Here is a 24,930-nt window from a genome sequence, read left to right as displayed (position 1 = left end):
CCTCCTGAAACTTTGATAGAACCTGAGATTCCTCTGGATTGCTTCAATATCAGGATCTTTTTTGGTAAAAGAGCAGTTCTAAACTAAAGATCAGGAGGGAGGAGTAATCCCTTTCACTTCTGTGGGCAAACTTATGATGTACATTTAGTGCTTGAAGATTGTATTTTGGTTCCGATATCTCTCTGTTAAGTGGCAGATTGTTCTTTTCCACTGCCAGCACCCATTGGTGGATCCCCCTCTTTCTCTTCACCTTAATTGACAAATTCTAAAGGGAGAGACCAGAGAGCAAAGCCTCCTGCTATTGCCACAGTGTATAGTGCCAGACTTTCCCAGCATCCAGTTTTCCAATCTCAGATATTTTGGTTTTTGGTTAATATTGTGCAAGCGAAAAATTACAAGTTGAAGTTTACATTCTCAGGTTTTTACACATGCTTGTAAAGTCCACAGGACTGGGTTTTGAACAGAGATTCCCCTACATGTCAAAAAGTGATGTTTGCCTGGACCTTGGAAAAGGTCACTGTCCTAGATGCTCGATTTTTTTCTGTCTTATTCCTCATGAGACCTGCCGCAAATTTTACTGCTTTGGGAAATAGACTGTGGGATTGAATAAACATTTTATGCCTAGAGGGCACATAGACTCCTAATAGCCGTTACAACCAGCAGTAAACTGTTTTTCACCCCTCAAAAACAGATTGGGCAGGGAAAAGGACAAAAAAAAAAAAAGAAACAGTCCTAAAATGTCTCCAGAAGTGTTCTCATCATTCACCATTTTAATTGACAGATCTTCTGAAAATAGTAGAAATCATCTGTAGTTTATAGAGTTTGTAAGCTATAGAAGTGATTTCTCTGTTACCAACATTCATAGGCCTAATTACTCATAAATTACCTAACTGCAAGTAATGGTCCGACTCTGAAAAATGGATAAAGGAAATAGTAATGAATTAACATCAGAATTAGTTTGAAAAATGTCACACTCCTGGGTCTTTTTAAGTTAGGATGGCCTAAGTTACTTAGGCCTTTCAGTTAGGAGTCACAGATAAGAACCAGCTGCTTTTGATGATCTACCATTAAGGTCACCACCCAAGTACATGATACTGGGATGCCTGCAGCCATTACCAAATTGAACAGAAAGATTAGAAAGGACTTTCTCAATCTCATTACAACACCCCATGATATGGGATGTTTTACTTCTGATTCTATTAGTGAAGAATACTTTATGCTTTCTAGGCAAACTTATCTCAACAGTGCCTATCCTCCTTAGTTTTCTCCTTACATGGTTGCTATAAGCATCCAGTTTTATAAACATAATTCAGAAAGTCACTTTATGTCTTATGCTTCTAAGGAATTGGTTGTAGTTGTTGACTGTTGGCAAGACCAGGGAAAAGGCCTTCCTTGCCAGGCTCCCAACCTAATAATCCGAATCACATTCTGCAATCTTATCATACTTTCCCACTTACTGAAAAGGCACTTGCTGCATTTGCTGAAGACAAAACAGAATGTCATGTCTTCCAAAATATTATCTAGAAGGCTCATCTGGTAGCATCATATTGTTGGTCTAAGTGAGGACAAAAAGTGCTCTGCCATCAGAAAAGTTAGTGTCTTCTTCTCTTTTGTTAAGGAAACTTCCCAGTCTGGCCATTCATGAGACTCTCTGGCAGTGGCATTCCAAATGCCAGAGACTTTCATTGTTGGGAGTGAAGCCCAATGGAGTGCGTGACAGTGGTGACTCCAGCGGGCTGATGGGTGCCCTGCTTGACTCCTCACACAGCCCACCCTCACATGCAGTCAGATCAGTTTCCTTACAGGTCCCAGGTTTCCCATGGCAGGTGTCTCAGATGTCTCAGTTGATAAAGCCATTTATTCACAGTGCAGTAACACAGAAACAGCTCAAGCTGGTGCCTCTGAGCAGGACCCCCAGCAAAGGAACCCCAGATCTTCTGCATCCTCAGTCTCCCTGCATGCAAGTCTTGCTCTTCCTCCTGAGTCTTCAGCTTCTGTCCCCACTCTCTGTGTCCGTTTACCTAGATGGTGTCACCAGTCTTCATCTCCTTTGTTATCCAAGAGGTAGGCAATTCCCAGCTCCTGATGTGTCTGTCGTGTCCATTCACGTGGCTGCTGTCATCCATATTCATACTTCTTGTTATCCTACAGTTTGGCAGTTCTCAGGTTCCCACCCAGAGCGCAGATTACATCTCAATAGGTCGCTTGGCTGTCCATCTACCTGGACCAGATGTATCACCCAGCTCTTGCAACCTGTTGTTCCATGTGAAAGGCATTCTCACTTACCTTCTTGACTTCTTGCACAGAAGAGGCCAGAATTCAGTATAGTGGAGTCTCATTCATCCACCAGCTTGTGGATGGTGGACCCACTCATCCACCATTAGCTTGTGTTGGTTGGGATTTATGCCTTTCTGAGTTGAGCTAATCTCTCATATGACAAATGCCAAAAAGACAGACAAACACAATCACTTTTTCCCTACAAGAGTTTTCTTCAGCTGTAAATCCATTGTTGTAGTACTAAATATTCAGAGATGATAGGGATCATTTTATTTGATCTTCCTCAGATTATGGTGGTTAAAAGCAAACTTTGTAAAAAAATATTTTATTTATAGAACACTAACCTTTAAGGATAGCAAATTGTCAAGCTCAGTGATGATGCCACTTCTGTCAGACATTTGCTTTGGAAAGAGAGATTCTAATGTTTGTGCTCATCATGAGATTTGGTATTAGGTATACTGTGTACTTTAAATTTCCTCCTCATGTTTTGGAGCAAAAGCTGTTGTCACTGAAAATTCTAATAAAACATTTTCATAGTATAAAAAGCAAGTCTGAATTTCGTAGTATGAAAGCAAGTCTGATTGAAAATCTAGCCATTTGCATGTTGTTGGGTTTTTTTTTCAATGTAGTTTAAGAATGCATGAAGCAAATTAGTGATTTCATTAACATCTGAATTTAGGCAGAAGGGAGGACACCTGCCCATCCTATATGTGGCAGTTAACATTAAGTTAAGGGTGTGTCAATGAATTTGAGGAATGCAGTTCAACTTTTCCTGATAATTACGTTCTCTAGAGAAATTGACTACTGCTTTTTCCTGTACTGCCATCATGAATTTGTGTAATTAATTAGAAGGCAAAGTGAAAAAATTAATTTGCGATCCAACCAAACGTATACTTCAGAATTTTCTTGCAAAACTACAAAATACTGCTTTATGTAGGATTAAACACTTACATTGAATTAAAATGCAGTCCTACCATGAGCATTCTTAAGAAAAACAGAAGAAATTAAGCAGGTGTTTTACGAAACTTTGCACAGTTTTCTAGCCCCTAGGCTCTTAAGACTTGGGCATTCACTGAAAATCTGGTATGAGGATTAGGACTCAGTAGTGAGTATTAATGTGTGAGCCACACAATCACAGTTGTCATATTGACTAAATCTGCCAGAAGAGACCTTCATCTCTCCTAATAAATAGCAACTAGATCATATACTACGCTCAGCTTTTTGTGTGGAAAATAAAAAAGTGGATACTTTTCCCCCTTCTATCCATATGTAAAATATTTAATTCAGTTTAAAAATGTTTTAATATACAATTTAAAAGCTGCTTCTTGTGGCCAGAAGGGAATAATCTATACCACTTCATAGCTCTAGCTGAAATATTTAAGGAAATGTCTATACTGAGCTCAGATTTTTTTCTCTTGGAGTCAGTGACAGGCTTTTTCTACAGCAGTTAAAAACTAAGTCAGTATTTTTTTTCACAAGCATATTTCTTTTCTAAAAGTTATTGAAATTGGTCTTACTTAAGATAGCACTATTTAAAACCAATGAAAAATAATATTCTAATTTTCAGTAAACTACTATGTTGGAAAATAGTAGAATTAGTTACTTATGTTTCACAGTTTGTGGACAGCATTTCAAAGAACGGAAGAGTTTTTCAGATCTCTTGTTTACCTCACATTTACATTCCATGTAAAATTGTTTTAGATTTGTCTACTTTGTAATGTGGTAGCTTAACATCTTCTTCTCTCCCCTCCTTGAAATGTTCTCCTACACACTCACCTATAGTAAATTAATAGATTTTAGACAATTAAGACTTAGTGTTTAGGTAACATTTATTTATAAAAGTTGTTTTGTTTATATAGGATATCCATATGTAAAATATAAGGAATAATATGTCACTTTAAGGAATGAGAAAATGAGAAAGACTATGCTTTTAATAATTTCTTTTAGTAACGTATATTCAGTTGTGGAAAACAGAATTCTATACTTCAACATTCGTGTGTTTTTTGTGGTTCCAAGATGTCACTTCAATAGGCCAAAGGCAATACTATCAAGATTCAGATAACTTGTACTTCACTTGACATTTCACCTGAATTTTGATGAGAAGTTTTGCTCTCTTCTTTCTCCTCAAGACTGAATATGTGATGGGATACCATCATGTTTTGTAGTAAGACTGCATCTTGACTTTTCTATAGTCACTGTTGCTGTTTGGTTCTTCTCATCAGTGGTAATGCATTATGCTTGCATTAGGTAGATTTTCATGCTCACTTAAATGTAGGCTTTATAGTAGTGTCAGGGACTACTCTTCTCTCTCTCTTTCATCCCTGTCTAGAATATACACTGCAAAAGAAGCTGATATACACTGAAGATAGGATACCAGCCTGAAACTTCATTCAGTTTCTATTTCTTTCTCACTAAAACCACTTACTTGAAAAATTCTAACCTTTTCTCACAAACTTAAGTATTCATTTTGAATCAAAACTATAAGAGGATGGGAAGAGTGATAACAAATGCACTGGTAGCATTTTCCCCATTTGTAGCTTAAACTACAAATTCTTTTGGGCAGGAATTGTTTCTCCTTCACGTTTTGCATGCAACTGTGCTTGACTTTGTGCAATAGAAAGTGAGAATGGTCTTTTCATAGAAACATTACTGGCCTATAAAAACCGGTATTTCCTTAATTTTGTTAAGAGAAAATTTTCTTGCATAGTCCAGAGCTATTTCTAAATAGTCAAGGCTGCAGGTAGCTAGCTCCTGTGCTATAAAATTCTCTGGATGCTTTCTGCCTGGTCATACCAACTAAACACATTTGTCTTAATTTATCAGTTTCTAAAAGATTGATGTAATTTCTGAAAGTCTTACACTTTGTAATAATTTTCATGGCAATAGTTGTTATGCCCATCCACTGTGGTTTCCTGTAGAAGCACTTTCTCTTCCATCGCTGTCAGTTTCAAAGCTCCCTTTTAAATTTTCTTGTAGGAAGTCATGTCATTACCTCTTGCAGAGAATCTAGCCTTTTATTTAGAGCTTAATTCCCTTGGGCTATCTGCTGAGACCTACAGGGTAAAGTAATTGTTATTGAAGCGAAGGGGATAGAGTTAGGCCCCGTGTGTGGCACTGAGTCAGCTTTTGTTGGGGGAAAAAAAAAAAAGTTGTAACAAAACTGACCTGCTTTTTGGCACATTTAAATTGTGCATGCCACGCTTGAATGGAACTGAACAAAAAGTTTAGTGTTGAAATGAGATACAAGGAGAATAGATCATTAAAGAGCTGCCAAACAGCTGCAAAAGTGCAATTTGCTGAATGCAGTTTCCCTTGAGGTTTTTTCCCCTATGCCAGAGGAGCTGCTGTATTTATATCCTTTACGGATGCCCCTAGACGTTTTGGACTATGGGTCAAGGCAGCCACGATTGGTTTTCAAATGCTCAAATGTGTGGGGAAAATTCATTGCAATAATTCCTTCTCAAAATATAGCTCTTTTAAAGAGACAATAACTATCCTGAAATCTTGTTTCTGAAAACAAAAAGTTATTGATGTATGTTTTGTTTTCTGGACTCATTTTTATGAATCTTATTTATGTTAGTTCAAAGCAAGGCAGTAATGACAGGCATACAGAACCCCACTCCACGGAGTTTTGCTTTCACACCAGTTGTTTTTGCCTGAATTCCGCTTCAGCCAAACTCTGTACCAGGAATGAAATTCTCAGTCTTTTCAGATTCTCGTATAAGCAGTTTGTTAATTTAGTTAACCAGTGTTAATCTTTCATTCTTCTGAAGTTCATTCATTATTCCTTCTCTTGTTCTTTTTTATCTTTTTGTATATGTTGTCCTGGGGTAATTTGCTATGTGCTGACACTGTGTTTAGTTGAAGAATTCCTGAAGGAAGAACCAAGCAGTCAAACATGAATTTCAACTTTTCTGTACATGTCAGGTTTTTAAAGTATGCTGTATAAAGCAGATGGTCTTGTTATTCTGACTGCTCCATCTGATGTTACAAAGTCAATGCTTATATTGTCAGGCTGTTAATCTTTTTGGCACCCTTTAATAAGCTTCATTTGAGCATAATAAACCTTCCTCTAGGTTTATTTCTTCTGAACATGAGATGAGGTTCTATGATAACAGCATGGCAAGAAAGTCCTGAGATAATGTAATAGCATTGACATGAAAATAAAGAAACTGATTTTTAGTAATTTGGTATTTTATTTGTAAATTTAGAATAGTGTAAAAGTTTATATGGGAATTTTCGTTCACTGCAATTTGTAACTCATAATCCAAATAATTTTTTAAACTCTGTTCTCAATGGCCAAACACTAAGCACAAGGGAGACAACATGTATAGTGTTTTAAGTGAGAATTTAAAAGGCCTTTTTTATAATGTATGATAAATACATGAACACTTTGATGAGACGTCTGCTAATTTGCATATGCTGATCTGTGTATTTCTTGTATGTTTTTACTACAATGAGAACAGCTAAAGTTTGAATAACCTTTGAATTTCAGAAATTAATTTTTAAAAAGATTGGTTTTCTTTTTTGTTTCCAGTTTCTTGACTATTGTTGTGCAATTTGTCAGTATTAGCAATTTTTCACTTTAAATAAAAAGTACTCCTGCAGATTAAAGTCTTTCAGTCTTGGAGATTTACAGGCAGCAATACCTGCAAATGCAGTTTTATGGCATCTATAGCACTATCCACCTTAAAATTACTGGTTGTAGAAATGGTGTACAGAGCTAGACAATGACTGGTTATTCAAAAGTGCATGCATGGAATGTTACAAAAAATGGGTTTACATTTCCCCTGGAGAACTCTCCTAAGCTTAAGTGTTCTCAGTCCTTTTAAAGATTAATATGGAGAAAGAAAGCATGGCTTAAATGTTGCTCTTTTGCTCTGATGTTCACTGGTTTGTAGTTTATAAACAACATCAGCTTAGTTAATTTTATTTTTCTCTCAACTTTGGTTTCTCATCTTCACCAATCTGTAGCCAAAGCCAAAACTTTTTATGAATGCCCTCATATTACAGATGAGACATTTCTAAAGAGGTAATAAAGGCCTTCTTCCACTCATAATCTTCAGAGGCCTTTTTTCTAATTTAGTAAAGATCTAAAGTTTAAAATACTTAGTTCCCTTATGATATGACTAACACTTGATTAAAAAAAAATCTGATTTTGCACTCAAAGACAGTTAAAGTCTTAGGGACTCCTAAGACTCTTCCTTTTAGGGATTTTCTGGATAGGGATACTGTTTTACAGCCACTGTTCAATAGCTGTAAAAAAGGAGATTGTTAGAAGTATTTAGGCTTAAAATAACCTGTCCTTTGAAAGTTATACTTGAAAAGAGAATTTGGGCACTCTTGCACATTTTCTTCCAAGTCCAACAACTTCAACCTAAAAGCATCCTTTTTCCATGCCAACTGTAAGAATATAGTTTTATCTTATGAGTTGTAGTCAGTTCTGGGAATTCATGCATCTGAAGTTTTCATGAAGCTGCCTGTGTCTTGTCTTAGTGTTGGAGCATGGGTCTCCTCTCACAGACACTTTTGGATTGAAAGCACTCCTATCATTTGCTTCTGCCATATCAGTAGTATGTGATGTAGGATGTTGATGTCATAAATAATATTGACATCCTCTATACATTAAAGCATTGAGTGGAGTGAAAAGAAAGAGATTGCTGTAAAAAAACCCATTCAGCATCTGATTATTTCGTCTTTTTGTTTTTCATTATTGTGAAGCAATTATGTAAAAATTTTGCTCTTAAAATTGACAATCCTAGGTAAATTTCAACCACTGGATTTGTATTCAGTCTCTAGGATGAGGTTGTAATTACTGAATTAGATTGAGGTTGGAAGGGACCTCTGATGGTCCTTTGGTCCAAGCCCCTTGGACAAGCAGGGAAGAGCACCTAGAGCCAGTAATGTTTAAAATCAGTATTCTTCAACTCCACTGTTTCTATGGCCTCCTTAATTATGTTTTCTCCCCACTAACTTTCCTACAATACTCCTCTGTCTAAAAATGTTTTAGATTTTCAAAATGAGTTGCAATAATATTGGTTCCTATAAGTCTGAGGATCACTATGTCTCGCCTTTCTGAACAGAAGTAATTTTCTGGTGTGCGTTCTCAAAATATTTTGTGTGTAACTGAAGACAAATTTATATTGTTTTGTAGTCTGTTCCCAGTTTTAATGTCACACTATTACCAGCATATTCAAAACAAGAAGTGCTTGCTTAGATGCAGACCATGCAGATATGTATAAATGCCAAATTTTATGTTATAAAAATTAATTAGGAGTGTTGCTAAAACATCTTATTGTTATGTATACTTATAAACTATATATACATCTTACTACTATGTGTACTTAAAAACAAAAGAAGGCACTTGTTAGCAGGAGTAGAAAAAATTTCTACAGAGCCAGATTTGCATTCTGGGAAATTCTGTCATCTGACTTTCTTGATCACAGAACAGTTTCCAGAGCTGCAGATATATTTGTATCTGTGAAGTTCAAATAGGGATCTCAATTGAAGTTCTGAACTGCTATAGAGATACATTTAATTATTAGGAGACAGATATTATACCTTGCATGTGGCCAGGTTCTATGCCCATTCCTTATGTATCAGGCTTTCCAGTAAGTCTAACTTTTGTATTGTTGAAGACAGATCTGTCAATCTGTGACTGACATAAGTTTGTTAAAATCATTTGTGCCTTCCAGTGGCACATCTGAAAACCCAATATATTTGTCCTTCCCCAGATGGCATTTAGAATAAGTGTTCTTCATGTTCATGCCACCCTTGGCTGAACAAATAATGTTTCACCCCTGAAACAAATAATGTTTGTTCTAAGCTGTTTCTGATCAAAAGAGACCTAAACTAACCCCGACTCTTTGCTAGGGAGTGGGGATATACTGGAAGGAATGTGTACATATGGGTGCATAAATGCCACCTTCCACATTCGTAAGGAACCATTAGTAACTGCAAAACTACTTTCTTCTGTACTAAAAAGAAATCTAAGTTATTAAAATACCCAATTCCTATGTGTGAAAATAAAAGTTTGTGAATACATTTTTTCCTAAATTTAAAATCTTCAAATTCATTAAATGAGAAAACAAATTAAATATCTGTGTAGCTCAGCAAGGAATTAAAAAATGCTGTTTCAGATAACTGCATGGTCTTAGAGTACCTGTGGAGGTGTAGGATGAAGCTGTATAGGTTAGCGGCTTTACTAGCTTTGTAGTAGTAGAGGTAAAAGGAAGACGTTAAGGAAATGTCTCTACATTCTAGTTCAGTGAAACCTTTAAATTTTCAACATATCTGATTTTTAATATGTGGGCTGTTGCCATGTGGAGTGAGATATATCCCCATTCCTGCTTGGTATTGTATCTGAATTGATGCAGCATTTTAGTTGTGTTGAATGTGAAATAAAAAAAATTAAAAGCAGGATTAGAGCTGACAGTGGCAGGCTTAAAGAGCCATGTGAATACACTATTAGGGTTAGAACCATATTATTTAAAACATTTTGGTTATTTTTTCTGATAAGAAATGTTGGTGTTGTCTTGCCATAGCAGTTTTCTACACTTCACAATAAAATAACCTGATTTATTTCAGTGGTTACCTTTACTCTGAAAATAAAGTGTTTGAGAACAAAGAAAGGAAAACAGTTAAAACCTTAGTGAATGTCTGTTTGTGGTACTATAGTTTATAAGTCTGTACTACAGACATATTCAGAAGCCAAATTCATTTTATCTGTTATATGTTTTTACATTTGCAACTTGCTACGACTCATTTCAAAGGGGAAAACTGTAACTTACAAAATGTGATTAACAAGTTGTAAAGACCAATAATCTCAAAAGTGTTAGACTATTTAGAATATATAAAGTTACCACTAATGTCAAATCATTTGTTCTCTCTTGTGCTGCTAACTTTATTATCAGTCTGATCGATATTACATGACTGGGACATTCTTACACTATATACATGAAAACAATTATATTTTCCTAGCCATACTGTAATCAGATTATTTGCTTCCAGAGATCTGTAGCTTTACTGTATTTCTTTTGTTTCTGACAAATTAATTTTCTTAACATGACGTGGGAAGACTCATTTTGAAAGTATGAAAAATCACCTAAAATTGTCTAGTGATTCTTTATAAACATAAATTGAATGTTCACTGAGTTTTGTAGTTAAATAAAATGAAAAATAGTATCAACTGTTCAATGCAGTACTGCATGTTTGAAAATAGTTCACTTTGTAATTGGGGTGCACAGTCATTTGCTTTTCCTCAAAGCTATTAATATTTTAGATTTTTGAAGAAGTACACAATCTTATGTTATACCTTTGGTTAAGTCCTTACTTACAACCTAAGTGCCTGGTTTGATTTTTCCAATTAATAAAATTAGATCTTCTGTAATGATGTATGCTACTTGGCATTTAAGTATAGCTTGTCTGGCACTAAATATCTACTTTACTTTTAAAAGGCTATGATTCAAAGTTTCATGGAAATCTACCAACTTGCAGTTTCCAGAGTTGAAATATTAGTGAAAGAAACAGAATCTCTTCAGCTTCACACTGCAGCCCTAAAGTCCAGACTCCAAACAGCTAGTCTTCATAAAAGTGACCTTACAAATGGTAAGTCTGCTTTTCAAGTAATTTTTGTCATTTCAGTGTGGCTTCTTACCCAGCATCTCCCTTCATGCTATATAGTTTCTGTAGGGAAATACAGTAATATTTATCTATAAACATAATAGAGCAATAAAACCAGTGTCAATAGAAGCTTTTTCTGAAGAGAAATGGAATGGTAAAAGTTAACACAGGGTTTAATTTTTAGTACTGTATCTTCTACAAGGACCTGTTCATTCACATGCTGGAAAAGTAAACATTGTGAATTTTACCAGTATAGTAAATAGTTGAACTTTGGACCTGAAGAATTTTACATCTAGAGATATTGTATATTAAACCAGAATGTTATTAGCTTCATGTAATCAAAGTGTTATTTAGGAGATCTGAATTATTTTTAGACATTTGTGGTTATGAATTATACTTCTCAGTAAACTTACAAAGGTAATTTCAGGAATAATTTCTAGTCTAAACATATTGTTGCTCACAAAAGTGCTTGGATTTGTTTAAGAATAATAAGGTGGATCTTCAGATTTAAGATCTCTCTCTGGGGGAATTACTAAATGCAGATTTATTTGTGTCACACAGGATGGAGGCCAGACACATAAACTGTCATAAATATGTAGCCAAGTATCTCTAGAATGAGACTGTGTAGGATGTGCAGCTTAGATATACTCAGCGTGTTTCTCCCCATCTCTTCTTAGTTTTCCACAGAGGATAAAGAAGTGCATTTGGAGTTCATTTTATTGGTGTTGGTTGTTGTTGTTCTTCTTCTTCCCTTTCTACTGTATTTTCTTTTAGTCTTGTGTAGTAAATGGCCATAAAGAAAACGAATATTGTTTGTCTTTCTTTTTGGAAGAGAAGATCTGGAAGAAGAGAGCTGTCACAATGCAAATGACACAAACACAGTTGTAAACATATATTCAAAGGCTGTGACTATGGCTTTGTCTTTGGATGTGTCCAACAGAATTACATTAATTTCTTATCCTACTTGTAACAGCACAATGGGAAATTAGTGCAAGTATAAACTATATTATCAGTGCTGAATTTGAGTTTTAACATCTTGAGGTGACAATTGTTGAATGAAAACTTTATTTCTGATTACACAATGTTTCTAAGAAATGAAATTACTTCACTGAATTTGCTTTTTTCCTCTTCCAGCCAGACTCTTTTGATGTGTCCTGCTATGTTTATATGTGTCCTGCTGAGCCTGTGCCCAATGTAATTGGACTTCTCCGTTGCCTGTTATGGTTGTTTTTGTTGTTTAAATCAAGATGACCACTTGTTTACTAACGATTGGGAAGTCTTCCAACTTGCAGAAAGGTTTGCTTTCATTTGCATTGAGAGAGCTTTTAGCAAAGATTATGCTAGTCCTGTCTGTGAAGGGCTATGCAGTGGCCTGATACATTACAGTGAAAACCAGCTCTCCTATGTTTGTGATTAAATGCTGTGTTTTTTAAGTAGTATGTATCTGCATGCAGTGTCAATGTAAAGATGATACTATTTGCATTGAGGGGGGATCTCTTATCCCTCTGGGGAGAACAGCAGTTCTTCCTTTAGATGAAGTTTAATTTGAATCTAGGCCTAAGCATTAATATGAAGTGCTTTAAAATTTTAATATAAAAGTGAAAGCATTCGGAATGAGAGTCTCAAGTTGCCATGAAAAAGTGATTACGGTATATTTTGTAGTATCTGGGTTTTCTGTAAATTTGTCCCTAATATTTGTAGAAGTTCCATTAAGTGTGAATTTTAATAACTTCAGGCATCACAGCTTTGCAGTGTGATATTTTAAACGTTCTAGTTGATACTGTTTTGGTTTGACTTTGAGAAAGAGGTTATACACTGAATTACTTTCTCCAGTAAAAAAAGTAGAACAGTTTTTTGGCTTATTTTAAATGAAAAGGAGCCATGACTTCTTGAGTACATATTTGATTTCAAAATCAGACAAGCTTTGTTAGTTTTAATTCACTGTCTTCAATCATATATCCATTGCAGACAAAATTTTACATGGAGGCAACAAACACAACACTTGGACTGTATTGGTTGCAGGCCTTCATATGATATATGTTTGTGTTTGTGCTTGCTGAACAATAACTACTGCTCAGTGCTGAAATACATTTTTTAAATCTTCCAGTTGTGTATCATGTGTGGACTCTTACCTTATCAAATTGGGGTTTATCTCACATGTTGTGGCTGTTTCCTGATGTCTTTTATGCTAGTTGCTTAAGGATCTTGCCCTGCCTTGCACTGCATGCAAGTTTGGTCCATTCATGAGTATTGATATTTTCCGTATTTAGATGACATTGCTTTCCTAATTGACTAGTTTCTACTGAAATTTCATAACTATGTTACCTTTCTTTCTATTCACACCACTTCTCTCTTCTGCTGCTTTGGGTTTTGCTAATAATTTTAAAAACAAAACTTTTTGCCATGAAGCAAAATTGGTGATTCTAACTCCTCATCTTTTATCTCAGACTCTGAATTGACATCTCCATCCTCCAGCCCATTTCTAGTCCAAGCACTTTCCTTCTAGTCAATAGAGTTTAAATTCTGAGATTGCTATATGTGGTCATGCTAATGCCAACATAGAGGAACAAGAAGAGATATGATTATGATGGACAGAGGTGAGATGAATAGTGGAAACTCTGCTTACAGAGAAGAGAATTATGTTGGGAGAAGTGAAGTCAGTGGCAGAATGTCTCTGTAGTCTTCATTAGTGCCCAGCTATCTGTCTGTCGTACCTGTCTCTGATGATTCTTACGCTGTGGAGAGCAAGGCCCTGTGCATTTTTAAATCTTGCAACTCTTTAAAATTCAGTATGGCTGAAAAACAGCTTAGATTTTCTACCTGTCTTCCTTTCTTCTTCTTTCCTTATTTCTGCTCCCCCTCCTTCCTCCTTCCTCCCCTTCCCCCTCCTTTTTCTATTGTTCTCTATTCCTGTATCTCTTTTCTGTTGGTTGGGAGAGTTCTTGGTTGGCTGCTTTCAGATTTTTTAACTTCTTCTGATTTTTTGTTCTTTACCAAATGCTTCTGAAATTTCCCTTACATTTCTAAAATGTCCCTTTTTTTTTCTTCTATTAGGAAACTATCGATATTTTGTAATAGTCCTTCCTGCCTATTTCTTGTTCAGCAACATCCAGTAATATAAGCATAATGAATTGGACTATGCTGATTTCTGCTGCTTTTATTAATTTTTATTCTTCAGATACATTAGTTTATTATTATACTTGCACATTCATTCAGAGTTGCAGTAATAAGTAGACCTTGAACTGAGAGCTTAGAAGTGCTTTATTGTGCAGTAGTGTAGTCATAAGCAGTTTCTTTGTGGGTGCTGTGACTGCATGGCAATGTGTCACCATTTTTAGTCACATGGCAAGTATGTGAATCCATGGTGTACAAGGGGTTTTTGCTGCAAGTGTGTGCAGTGTTGCAGGGTGTGGATGCAGTGACATTCTCTTTTCCAGGATGACTGGACACATAGGAGGAACAGTGAACAGAATTCAGTTCATTATAAAATATTGTCAGAAAGTCTTCTTGTAGCTTCTAGCCCTAAAATTTTATACCTGATGTCAGTACTTGTGTCAGAAATTTAAGAATGTAAAATAATCTGGTATCAGTTCTGGTAGGCAAAAGAAGTCACTTTTGTTATGACAAGTGCTTCTTGTCAGGTGCTTCTCTGAACCTGCATGTGTGCTTATCTGGTGATACTCCTTCCTTTTTCTGTTTTCACCTCAGAATCAAAGGAGAATAAAAAATGAAGAGGAAAATACAGTAATTCTAAAGATTCTGAAGAGAGAAAAGCTTTGTGTGTACTGGAGAAATGGAAATTGGGGGACCCAAAAAGACAATTTTATCTGAAAGGGGGAGAAAGTGAGTTTCAGATGGATGAGAGGGGTGAAGTAAAGAGTTCTGTAAATGTAGCAGAATTCTCTAACTGTGAAAACAACTGCTGTCTTTTGATGCTTCTCCTAGCTGAGATGAAAGTAAAGGCAGTCATTGGTTTAATGTGGCTATGTTTTTGTGTAATATCTTTTTCACTGCAGTTGTGTTTACGTCTATCCTTTGTCTGGAAATGTCTAGTAATATCACTTAAAATATTGAAAGTACAGAAATGGTGCCTTTTGTTGAGGTGGGAGAAGCAAGCAGAATGATCTTTTGCATGAATAGTATGTATTTGTTCTTGAGATCCTAGTGATTGATATATAGTTTCATACTTCTGTGTTGAAAAATTGCATTAAGCGAGATGTACACTTTCCTCCCTATTCAAAGCAGTCAGCACTCAGTTCTCATGATCTACATGAACCCTGCTTATAGGGGGTAGAGAGAAAAAAAAAAATTTAAAACTCAAACTTACAGCTAACTATTTCCCTGACATTTTCTCCCTACTTAACCAGGCTGATCAGGGCAGTGGTTTTACCTGTCTTTCCCCCACATACTTTGTTTCCTTGTCACCAGTTCAATCTGTTCAATTTGTTATGGCAAAGACCTGCATCAAACAGGGATGCATTGTCCTAAATTTAGAATTTTGAGGATGGAACAACAAAGAAAAATCTTAACTATTTACCTGTTCTCTTGCTGTATAAGGGAAAGGTACTTATCAGTGTCATGTTAAATGTCAGAGGGTGTCTTTCATGGGCCAGAGCCATATCTCTGATTTAGCTGGAGGAATTCTTCCCAGATGTTGCAAGAAGCAGATGTGTCCTGAATTAAAACTCTCTGTTGTGGTTTGACACTGGCCCAATGCCAGGTACCCACAAAAGTCTCTCACTCACTCTCCCCTACCACAGCTGGGCAAAGGAGAGAAAAATTTAATGAAGGCTTCATGAGTTGAGATAAGGACTGGGAGAAAACACTGCAGGGGCAAAATAGACTCAACTTAAAGGTAAAACATGAATTTATTACTAACAGAGTCAGAGGAGGATAATAAGTAAAATAAGCACTTAAAAACACATTTTCTTCCCCCACACCTCCCTCCTTCCCACCAACAGGGGGCATGGGGGTTTGGTCAGTTTGTCACCCAGGATCTTCCACTGTTGAGGGAGAGGACTCCTTTCCCTGCTGCACCATGGGGTTCCTCCTACAGGAGAAAGTTCTGCATGAACTTCTCCAGCATGGCTTCAATCTCACAAGCAGCAGCTCTAGCAAAGCTGCTGCAACGTGAGTCCCTCTCACGAGCACACAGTCCTCCCAAAACTGCTGTGGCATGCATTATCCGCAGGTGTAGCCCTCCAAGGACAGACTGCTCCACCCTGGAAGCAGGGCCCTCCCTCTCCACCAGGTCTCCCACTGGATCACAGCCTCCTCCAGACATCCACCCACTCCAGCATGGGCATCACTCCCATGGAATTTTGCATCCCCCATGGATCCCCAAGAGCTGCAGGGGTACAGCTGCTTCACCATGGTCTCACCACGGCCTGCCGAGGAATCTCAGCTCTGGTGCCTGGAGCACCTCTTCCCCTCCTTCTGCACTGACCTAGGTGTCACCAACACAGTCTCCTTGGCTTTTTCACTACCTCACATAGTCTTATGCACATTTGAATTTGTTTTGTGAAAGATTTGGAGATACTGATTCATAAATTGCCTTACAAAAAGTAATTAGACTTGCTATTTTTTATTGTTACTCTCTGAGCTGATGTGTTTTCCTGTAAATAGTCTTGGGCAGAATTCAGTAAATATGGACCTCAATAATCATAACTTTACTCAGTATTGTTACTTACCAGTGTTTAGTTGCTGTGGAATGTGTGAATGTTCCTGAAGTGATAGTAAGTAAAGAAAAATATGAGAGGCCCACAAGGAAAATTTTTTGACTATTGAGATGGTCATAGACATGAAAGTGTGGAAATATCAGAAAAGTGAAATTAGAAAACTGTTCATAAGATTTACTAAGTTTAATGTCTCTGTAAGGCTGAGTCCACCAGTAATATCTTCCTGAAATTCTGTTTTTATGAAAATATTTGCATTTCTTTCCTGACTTTAAGTAATTTGGCATCACTTTGTGAGAAATGACTCTCAAAGGTTTATTAAACCTTAACAAAATACAGCAAAGGACTGAATAAGGAAAAAGGACAGCATGCTGGGAGTTGGTGACCATCTGCCACAAACTTGTCTGTAAAAAGGGCTGCTTTGCCTTTTATACTCCTGGGGGTTGTGTCAGACAACGCTGACTCCTCCTAAAGTCTGTCAGTCAGCTCTTCTTTGCTGTCCATTGGTGGAGACTTTCTTGTAACTTGAATGCAGGTCAGGTGTTGTCATGCTGTGTCCCCCTTTCCCCATTTCTAACTGCCCCATGCAAGGGGCTCAAGTACACACCTTCTTTCCCCGTGTTCACAGCCCAGGCTTGTCCAGTGCCAGCAATACAGAGGGTGTGAAAGGGCACTATAGGGAGAACAAACAACAAACCACAATAACATAACTATACATCAGTAAAGCTTCTCTTAACATACACACAATATTCATCTCTTAATTGTGAGAGGCAATCATCCCATTACTCATCTATAACAACTTGCCAGCCTTACTACATAGCCAAGGAATGCACATATCCTAATGCAAATGATCTCTTGGTCACCTGGTATTGCTTACACGAGTAATAGTTGAAACCAACAGTATAAATTATATATGTTAGAATAATACTAATGCTACTATTACTAACAACAACAACAACAACAACCTATATTATAAATCACATTCTGCAACTTAGGGTAACATTGTAAAAAGCAGTTATAGTAATCAACGTTTGGTATTTTGTAAAGAATGCTTCCTTTTCTATGCAAAATTTTTTGGATAATATTCTAGGTATGTGAACTTTAAACTTGTCAGGCTGTTATATTTGAAAATTATAGTAATTTGATTAAAATGTTGCCTATAATGCAAAAGGTTCAGTTAATAGAATCCATATGTAATTAAAGTGCAGAACCAAATGTAATCAGACCCCAGTGACTGGTGCCTTCATATAGATAGTTTTACAGTGGCCTCTGGGGTTGAAAGTTTATGTTACAGTTACCAATGTAGCTGTGCTCCAGAAAATAAACAAGGCAGTGTAGCTGTTGAAGCAGGTATGACAATGTCCCAAACTGATAATCATACAAAAAAAGTAGTTGATAGTCTGAGTTTTGGGGCTGTCTTCCACTTGGCAGGTGGAAGAAGCACAAGACTGCTGTATTGTACTAGTGAGAGAGTTGCATTCTGCAGCAGCACTGCTGTGTAAACATTCCTAAATGAGGGAAGTATGCCCAATGAGAAAAAGTAACAGTGTATTTTTTAAATAATATAGTTGCTTGATTTGTGTGAATTCATGTTTGAATCATCTGAAAGTTATACACACAACACTATGCACCAAGCCACAAAAGAAGTTTAAAAAACTTTCCTGAACTTAAAAAAAAATAAAATATTTTCTCTGGACAGTTTTAAGAGTTGACATCCTGTGTTAGAGTTCTCTAATCATCACCAGCACAATTTACAATCAGAACACACAGAGAGCCAGTTCAGACCAGCTCATCTGTTGACTTTGGCAGAAGCCCTTAATCTCACTGTGTGTAGCTGCCACTTGAGAGCTGGGGACTCGGCAGAGAGCCGAAGCAGGGTGGGATGCAGTGTTGGTCAAGGCATGAACACATAGGCCTGCTTCATTTCAACAGCCGTACACTGCCTTTTTTTTTATACTCTTTTCATTTTACAGCCTTTTTTTTTTAAACCTGAAATTAAATGAGGACCTCTCATGAGCCACTGCGCTCCAGGCATAAGAAATTGTAATGTCTGGCTTCCAGAAACTGTCCCGTCAAAATGTGCTTCTGATTAGGTGGCTTAATTACAGCTGTGAAAACAATGTTGATTTAGGCCTCAAGATTCCAGTGCATGTCAGCCGCTATTAGCTAGCCTTGGACTGAAGCCACCATTTTAAAACTCTGTACCACTAAAGTCACATACTGCCTGACAACTTTTTATTTAGGCAGAAATGTTGCCAGAAGCAACACATTTTATGCAAAATATTTTTCATTGAGCAAATTTCAAATATGACACAGTTGATGGACATAAAATACGTAGTTATGGGTGGACTTCACCAAGTCCAAAACCTAACTTTTGCAAACAAAACCCTACCCCAACACATCCCCCTCCCCCATTTCAAATAGTTTTTCCCTAAAGTTTGACTGACATAATGCTTAATTTTAATTCCTTTAATTCAGTTTTATTCCAAATCCAGCCTGTTGGCTTAACCACCCAATTTTATTGCATCTAAATTTTCCTGACAGTTTCATTTGCTGTCGGGAAATAAAATTGCCGTTTTTGCAACATAGGAAATAATGGCTAGTTTCAAAACCAATATGTTTGAAACTTCCTTTGCCTGAAGCAGGTTAAGGCACACACTCAATTTACTTTAGGGGAAAAAAGCTCATTAAATAGTTTCTAATATTTTAATATAATTTAAATAACTGCTTTCACAGTGGGAAGGCTTATTAGGCCCATGTATTTACACCTGCAGAGAGATAAATGTTTGGGTGATTAGGTGGTTTCCAATAGTTCAGTTTTTCAGTTGAGGGTTAATAATGTAAACACTGTACATGGTCAGAAAGAGTGCTGCATTTAAACATTACATTTCTACTTTTAGCATTTTACTTTCAAGTGCTTAAGAAAGAGGCTTAAGTGGAGTTGGTTTGGGTTTTGTGAGATTTTTTTTCTGTTTTGGTTTGTTTTGGTTTTTTTTCTTTGTTTGGTCTGTTCTTCAGCTCTCCTTAATGACATGAATTGGCTAAGGAATGTGAGAGAATGTGTGTGGGTGTTAACTCTCAGCAGAGGTCGGTACTTTGGAAAAGTAAGATCTATGTTCTCACTTCACTGTTGCTATGAAATTCCAAATGTCCATGCTGTGTGGTTTAATGGAAACCTTGAAGTTCCTAAATGACCACAGGTTTGTTCTGCTGTTAAGCACAAAACAAATCATTCAAGTCGTTTGCTAAGTCACAAAAAAGGAGGGTCATGTTTTCAGGAAGGTAATCTCCTTTCCTTTTTTTTTTTTCTTCATGGTTTGCATTTCTATGGCATTTGAAATATGTTCCTAGTGAGGTACTGGAACTACCAGCTCACAAGCAAGAATCCTCAGTTCCCACGACTGAAAACAAGACACTTGGAAGCTTAAGCTGTATTTATCTATTACCCTAAATGCAGGCCAGTGCAACAATAGTACCTTCAGGAGCAACTATTTGGAAATTAATTTTGAGAAACTAATGATTTGGATAAGGAAGCAAGTCTAAAGTGTAGGTTCAGGTTTGTCCTGTAAAAAATCATCATGCATTCATTCTCTGCCTGCAGCAGATTAGTGGAGAGCAAGGCAGTGTATGCCTACACTACATTTCGTTCAGTTTTCAAAGAGGGAATACTGGAATGAGCTAGTCTTCTATTGTCTTTGCAAATACTTGGTGGGGTTTCCTGAAAAAGAATGTTTCAGAAATGCCCCAGTTGCTGTGGAGGGCAACTGTAAGTCAGGAGACAACCATGTGATGGCTTTTTCCTTATTAGACACCTTTGCCCTAGTCTTTTGAAATGTGCTTCATTGGTAATACACAATGAGTTTTATTAATCAGCCACATGCATTTGCTTCCTGTTGGCTACACACTGCTGTTTCTTTTGCCTTCTTCCCACACCTAGCAAAGGAGCATTTCCAGGACATCAAATTAAAAGAAAAATTCATATATTATTACCTATATTGTTAATGCTGCAGTAGAAATGAAAGTACTGGGAGTGCTAGACAGGCCGTTATTTTGAGAACTGGATATTACAGACCAGGACATTTAACCCTGGGGAAAAGTTTTTACAAAAGAACAGAGCCAAGGACACAATTTTACTGTCTTTATAGAAGAAAAGGAATATTCTCTACAAAGGCAGACAAATTCACTTCTTTCTGGACTCAAGGACTTTTACTCAGGCCAGAAGGTGCTTCCTCCTCCCTTTTGAAGAAGTTATTTCAAGAAAGAGAGCCAGGAAGCTTCTATTATTCCCTGCTAAAGTGTGGGTTAAACATAAAGGGAATGTCTGTTTGTTCTGAGACTCTGAATTTGCTGAGAAATTTTTGGAGGGGATTAAAGCATAGCTGTGCCTGAATGAGTCTAGCATAGATGCTTAAATGGTGAGTGAATCCATGCAATCCAGTCTGTCATCTTTCTGATATTTTCTTGACATTTTAAATTTAGATCCTATAAGTTATACTGTTGTGAATAATTATTTTCTTGTTTTCACACCTGTTTGGTTTTATATTTCAAGCTAAATATTTAAAGCACTGTTTATAAGGAGAAAATTCAGTGCTGATCTTCAGATATTAACTTTGATAAAGAGTGTAAAGATGTGTAGATGCACCCTGTGGATTGCAGCTCACTTGATCAGGATGATAGATAATAGAAAGACAATTTTTGTTGTCTTTTTGGTGTTCTTGTTTACTTTATACTAGAAGCTCACTGCCTAGATCACAGGGGAAAAAAAGTGATTAATGTAGGACCTAGGGCAGTGTTGCCAGGAGCCTGTCTCTTTCCCAGCTAGCCTCAGAAATGTGTGTATATGCAGCATGTGCTTGTAACATAGCATGGCTAATATTACATGAACCCATTCAGAAAAATTAAAAAATTAAAAAAAAATATATGTACACACACACACACACACACACACACACACACACACACACACTCATTCACTCTCTTTAAGTTTTGTAAAGGAAAATCTCGTGTTAAGAGGTTTTGTTTCCCTCTGGATGACAGAGGCAATTATAGTCCCACCGCCAGCTCATTTGGTGCCGGCTAGCAGTAAACCTTCCCTCCGCAGAAGACAACTGTCTCTGATGCTCTGTCTCCTCTTAGTTTCTGCTTCTGGTGCAGTCTGTACTGGGGGTAAGGTCATGGGAGCACAAGTATTGTCTCTATTGTCCCCAGCAGATTTTACTGTCAGAACTAACCTCAATAGTCCCCACAGGGAAGGGTGGATCCTCTTTAGGCCAAAGGGAGATAGTGTGCAGGGTAAAGAAGGATAGCTGCAAATCACAGCAGTCAATTTTATTTTGCACCTTTCTAGAATTTATGAAATCAGATTATTTTCCTGTTGGCTTGTTAATGCTCTTCTCCCCTTCATCCTCCTATAATTGTGCATGTTTCCATCCTTTTCAACTGTGAAAAAACCCTTTTATTCCTTTCTGTGACATGTTTTGCAGCAGAGTAACATATTTCTTGAAAAAATAAATATATTTGCCTACTTCCATTTGCTTGCATTTTGTACTTTAAGCATAAAAGTTAATGTGACAAATGAAGAAAAACCAAACCTTTGAAACATATTAGAGAATAGGACTTGCAGAGATAGACAGGAAATTCAATTATGCACAAAGCATAATATTGTTCTTAACATATAATTTTATTCCTGTAATGTTGGCATGATTTAAGGGAATACAGACATCAAGTTGCATCTTCATCTTTCTTTTTGTTGAGTCTTACATATTTAAGACACACTGTTTAATATTTACCCATCAGGGTTTTATTTATTTATTTATTTATTGTTGTTTCTAAGTTATTTAAATTAAAAAAAAATAATTTAATTCTGTGAAACCCACATTATGTAAAGAAGGCACAGTTTTTATAATTGATCATAGGGAGGAACTATTTTCTCCAGACACTGAACTCTATGAAGCAGTTTGACCTGTTGAATAAACTAATCATTGAACAAATTTTTAAAGTGGGAAATGGGCACTCCATAGGGTAAAGAGCTTTACTGTCAGATAAAAGGATATTATTATGATAATGATCTTGATTATTCAAATAACATTTTTTTTCTTCAGTTTATTTAACAGTTCAGTTAAGGAAGGGGGTTTAGAAAGATATGTGCTTCTTAAACTGTAATTTCACTTCCATGTTTTACAAGAATTTGGGGGTTTTTTTGAATTGTTTTAGAAATGTCACCTTTTGGAAAGATAGGAGCCTCTTTTGCTCAAGCAATCAATTCACCCCTATTTTTTTCTTCCTTTTGGAAGGGAGGGTACCTTTAAAATTAACAGTGAATAATAAAATGTACTAAAAATATGGTCACAAATCGTGTGGTTAATCACCAGCAGAGTTTCCCTGATACATTCCCTGATACATTTCCCTGATACATTCCTGCTTTCCTGATATTAGGAAAGCAGTGACATTATGAAGGTGCAATGATTCCATTTCATCTTTTTCAGATGGTGTAACTCCTTGAATTCTTAAAGGAATTCCTATTTTCAGAGAAGCCCATAGAACTCTTAAAGCCACACTGATTTAAGACACCACACCTTTGGATCTGGGTCTCAACTGAAGTTTGCCCATAAACTCATAGTTGATTCAGTAAAAGTTGCCACAAAGCTGACTTTGCAATACTCGCCTCTCTTAAATTTGTATATTCAGCAGTACTTTGAAAGACTTCTAACCTAGCTAGGTGATGAAGATGATTTGACACATACAGTTTCTGAAGGCAAGAACCACAATAATGAAATAATAATTCACTAATTTTTCAACTTTTGTTAGTACTAAAGGTCTTCTTTGATCACAGAAGGATCATCTTGTATGGTGCTTATATGCTTATGGTCAGGGTCCTGTTAGTCTTTCAAATCCTGTGTGATGTTAAGTTTCCTTTCACAAGGTATGTTAAATCTGTTGCATTCTTTTGGGAGTCTGAGCATTAAACATTGTAACTTAACCAGGGCTTTGTGAAGTTTCCTGACACATCAAGTCATATAGTTTAGTTTTAAATTGTATATGTCAAAACATCCTGTTGCTTTAAGTATTTTGAGTTTAATTTAATAACTTACTGAAGTTTTCTGTGCTTTAGATATGGGATGTTTTAGAAGACTGTAATCTCAATGGGAGCTCTGAGTAAAGGAATTGAACGTATAATTCTAGAATGTACAAGGCACACCAAATTACTGAAACATCCCTGTTTTGGGGGTTTTGTTGGGTTGTTTTAGAAAACCTAATTTTTTAAACTTGTATTACACCTTTCTGGTTTTACAAACCAAAAGGCTGAAAAGCAGTTTTCCAAATCTTCCTCTATGTTCTTCATGACGCTTCTGGTAGAAGTTTTACTTATCTGATGAAAGTTTGGAGTGTTGTATGTGTTGATGGTTTCTGAGTTTTGGGCTAATTTTATTTGTTTGTTTGTAGCATGTGGTGGTCGTGTCTGTTTTTGTTTGTTTGGGGGTTTTTGTTGCTTTTAAATTTGCTTTCAGAACACACATTTGGCTTAAATATATAGGAAAGGATGAAATTCCATTAGCATTTTTTAATGTTTATTCATCTAAAATATGATTGGTATGCAGGAAATACTAGTTTCATTTGCCTAGTGGACTCATGTGAGCTGCATATTCAGCCTCACAGAAAGATATTATCTTGTATTTGAGCTAAGAACAATTCTTGGAGTCTTTGCTCAGGAATCTAGTAAATATAAAAAGTACTGTTCAAGTAATTATTAGATTTTTTAAACTTAATTTCAGTCTGAAATATAATTGTATATATGGATTTGGCCAAAACCAACAGAGACAGTAAACCTAGCTCACCCACACTCAAGTTGTTTATAACTGATAAGCTTGATTCCTTGCCCAGTTAATGTAATTTGGATCTTGAATTTACAGAAGACCTATGTATTAGCCATCAACTAAAACAGAGCCTAAATTTTTTTCCTAGGCTAGTCAGATATCAACTTATACTTCATAAGCAATATTCTTGGAAAGCCTACTTTTTTTCCTGACCATTACTGTTACAAAACTGCCCTTTGGAACTCTGTTGAAGGTACACTGCTTCATATATTGCATGTGGGAGAAGGAATAATTCCCTCCTGAAGTTACCTCAGCTAAATTTTACTGGGGATCGATGAACATTAAAGTACTTGCCTTGAATAAGCAAACAAAACTTAGAAAACTATACTAAACCTACAGGGAGTCAAAGGAACCTCTTCCTTGGGAATCTGTCTATAATCTAATTCATGGTGGAGTGGGGTGGAGCCTTATCAGGATTTTGGCAAGGAGGTAGAAGCCTACGCATCTACAGTGGGCTATCCAGAAAATCTACATGCACTGGC

General features: G+C 36.5%; 1 protein-coding gene across 10 annotated transcripts in view; it reads left to right on the top strand.

The window, feature by feature from the left end:
• Positions 1–24,930, top strand: part of CCDC171 (coiled-coil domain containing 171) — a 155,417-nt gene that overhangs the window by 121,407 nt on the left and 9,080 nt on the right. For 6 of the 10 annotated variants that reach the window (XM_068177040.1, XM_068177041.1, XM_068177033.1 and 3 more), the window contains one exon: positions 10,734–10,884. The exons of 1 other annotated variant lie outside the window; for it this stretch is intronic. In XM_068177040.1, the coding sequence (XP_068033141.1) occupies positions 10,734–10,884 (151 nt within the window). Of the gene's footprint in view, positions 1–8,972; positions 9,053–10,733; positions 10,885–19,592; positions 19,679–24,172; positions 24,291–24,930 lie in introns of those variants that run through there. 3 more of the 10 variants (XM_068177037.1, XM_068177039.1, XM_068177043.1) reach the window with 3 other exon arrangements.

This window comes from Anomalospiza imberbis, chromosome Z (assembly GCF_031753505.1).
Source record: "Anomalospiza imberbis isolate Cuckoo-Finch-1a 21T00152 chromosome Z, ASM3175350v1, whole genome shotgun sequence".
Lineage (NCBI taxonomy): Eukaryota > Metazoa > Chordata > Aves > Passeriformes > Viduidae > Anomalospiza > Anomalospiza imberbis.
Note: the sequence above shows the minus strand (reverse complement) of the source record. Positions and strands in the feature narration are given on the sequence as shown.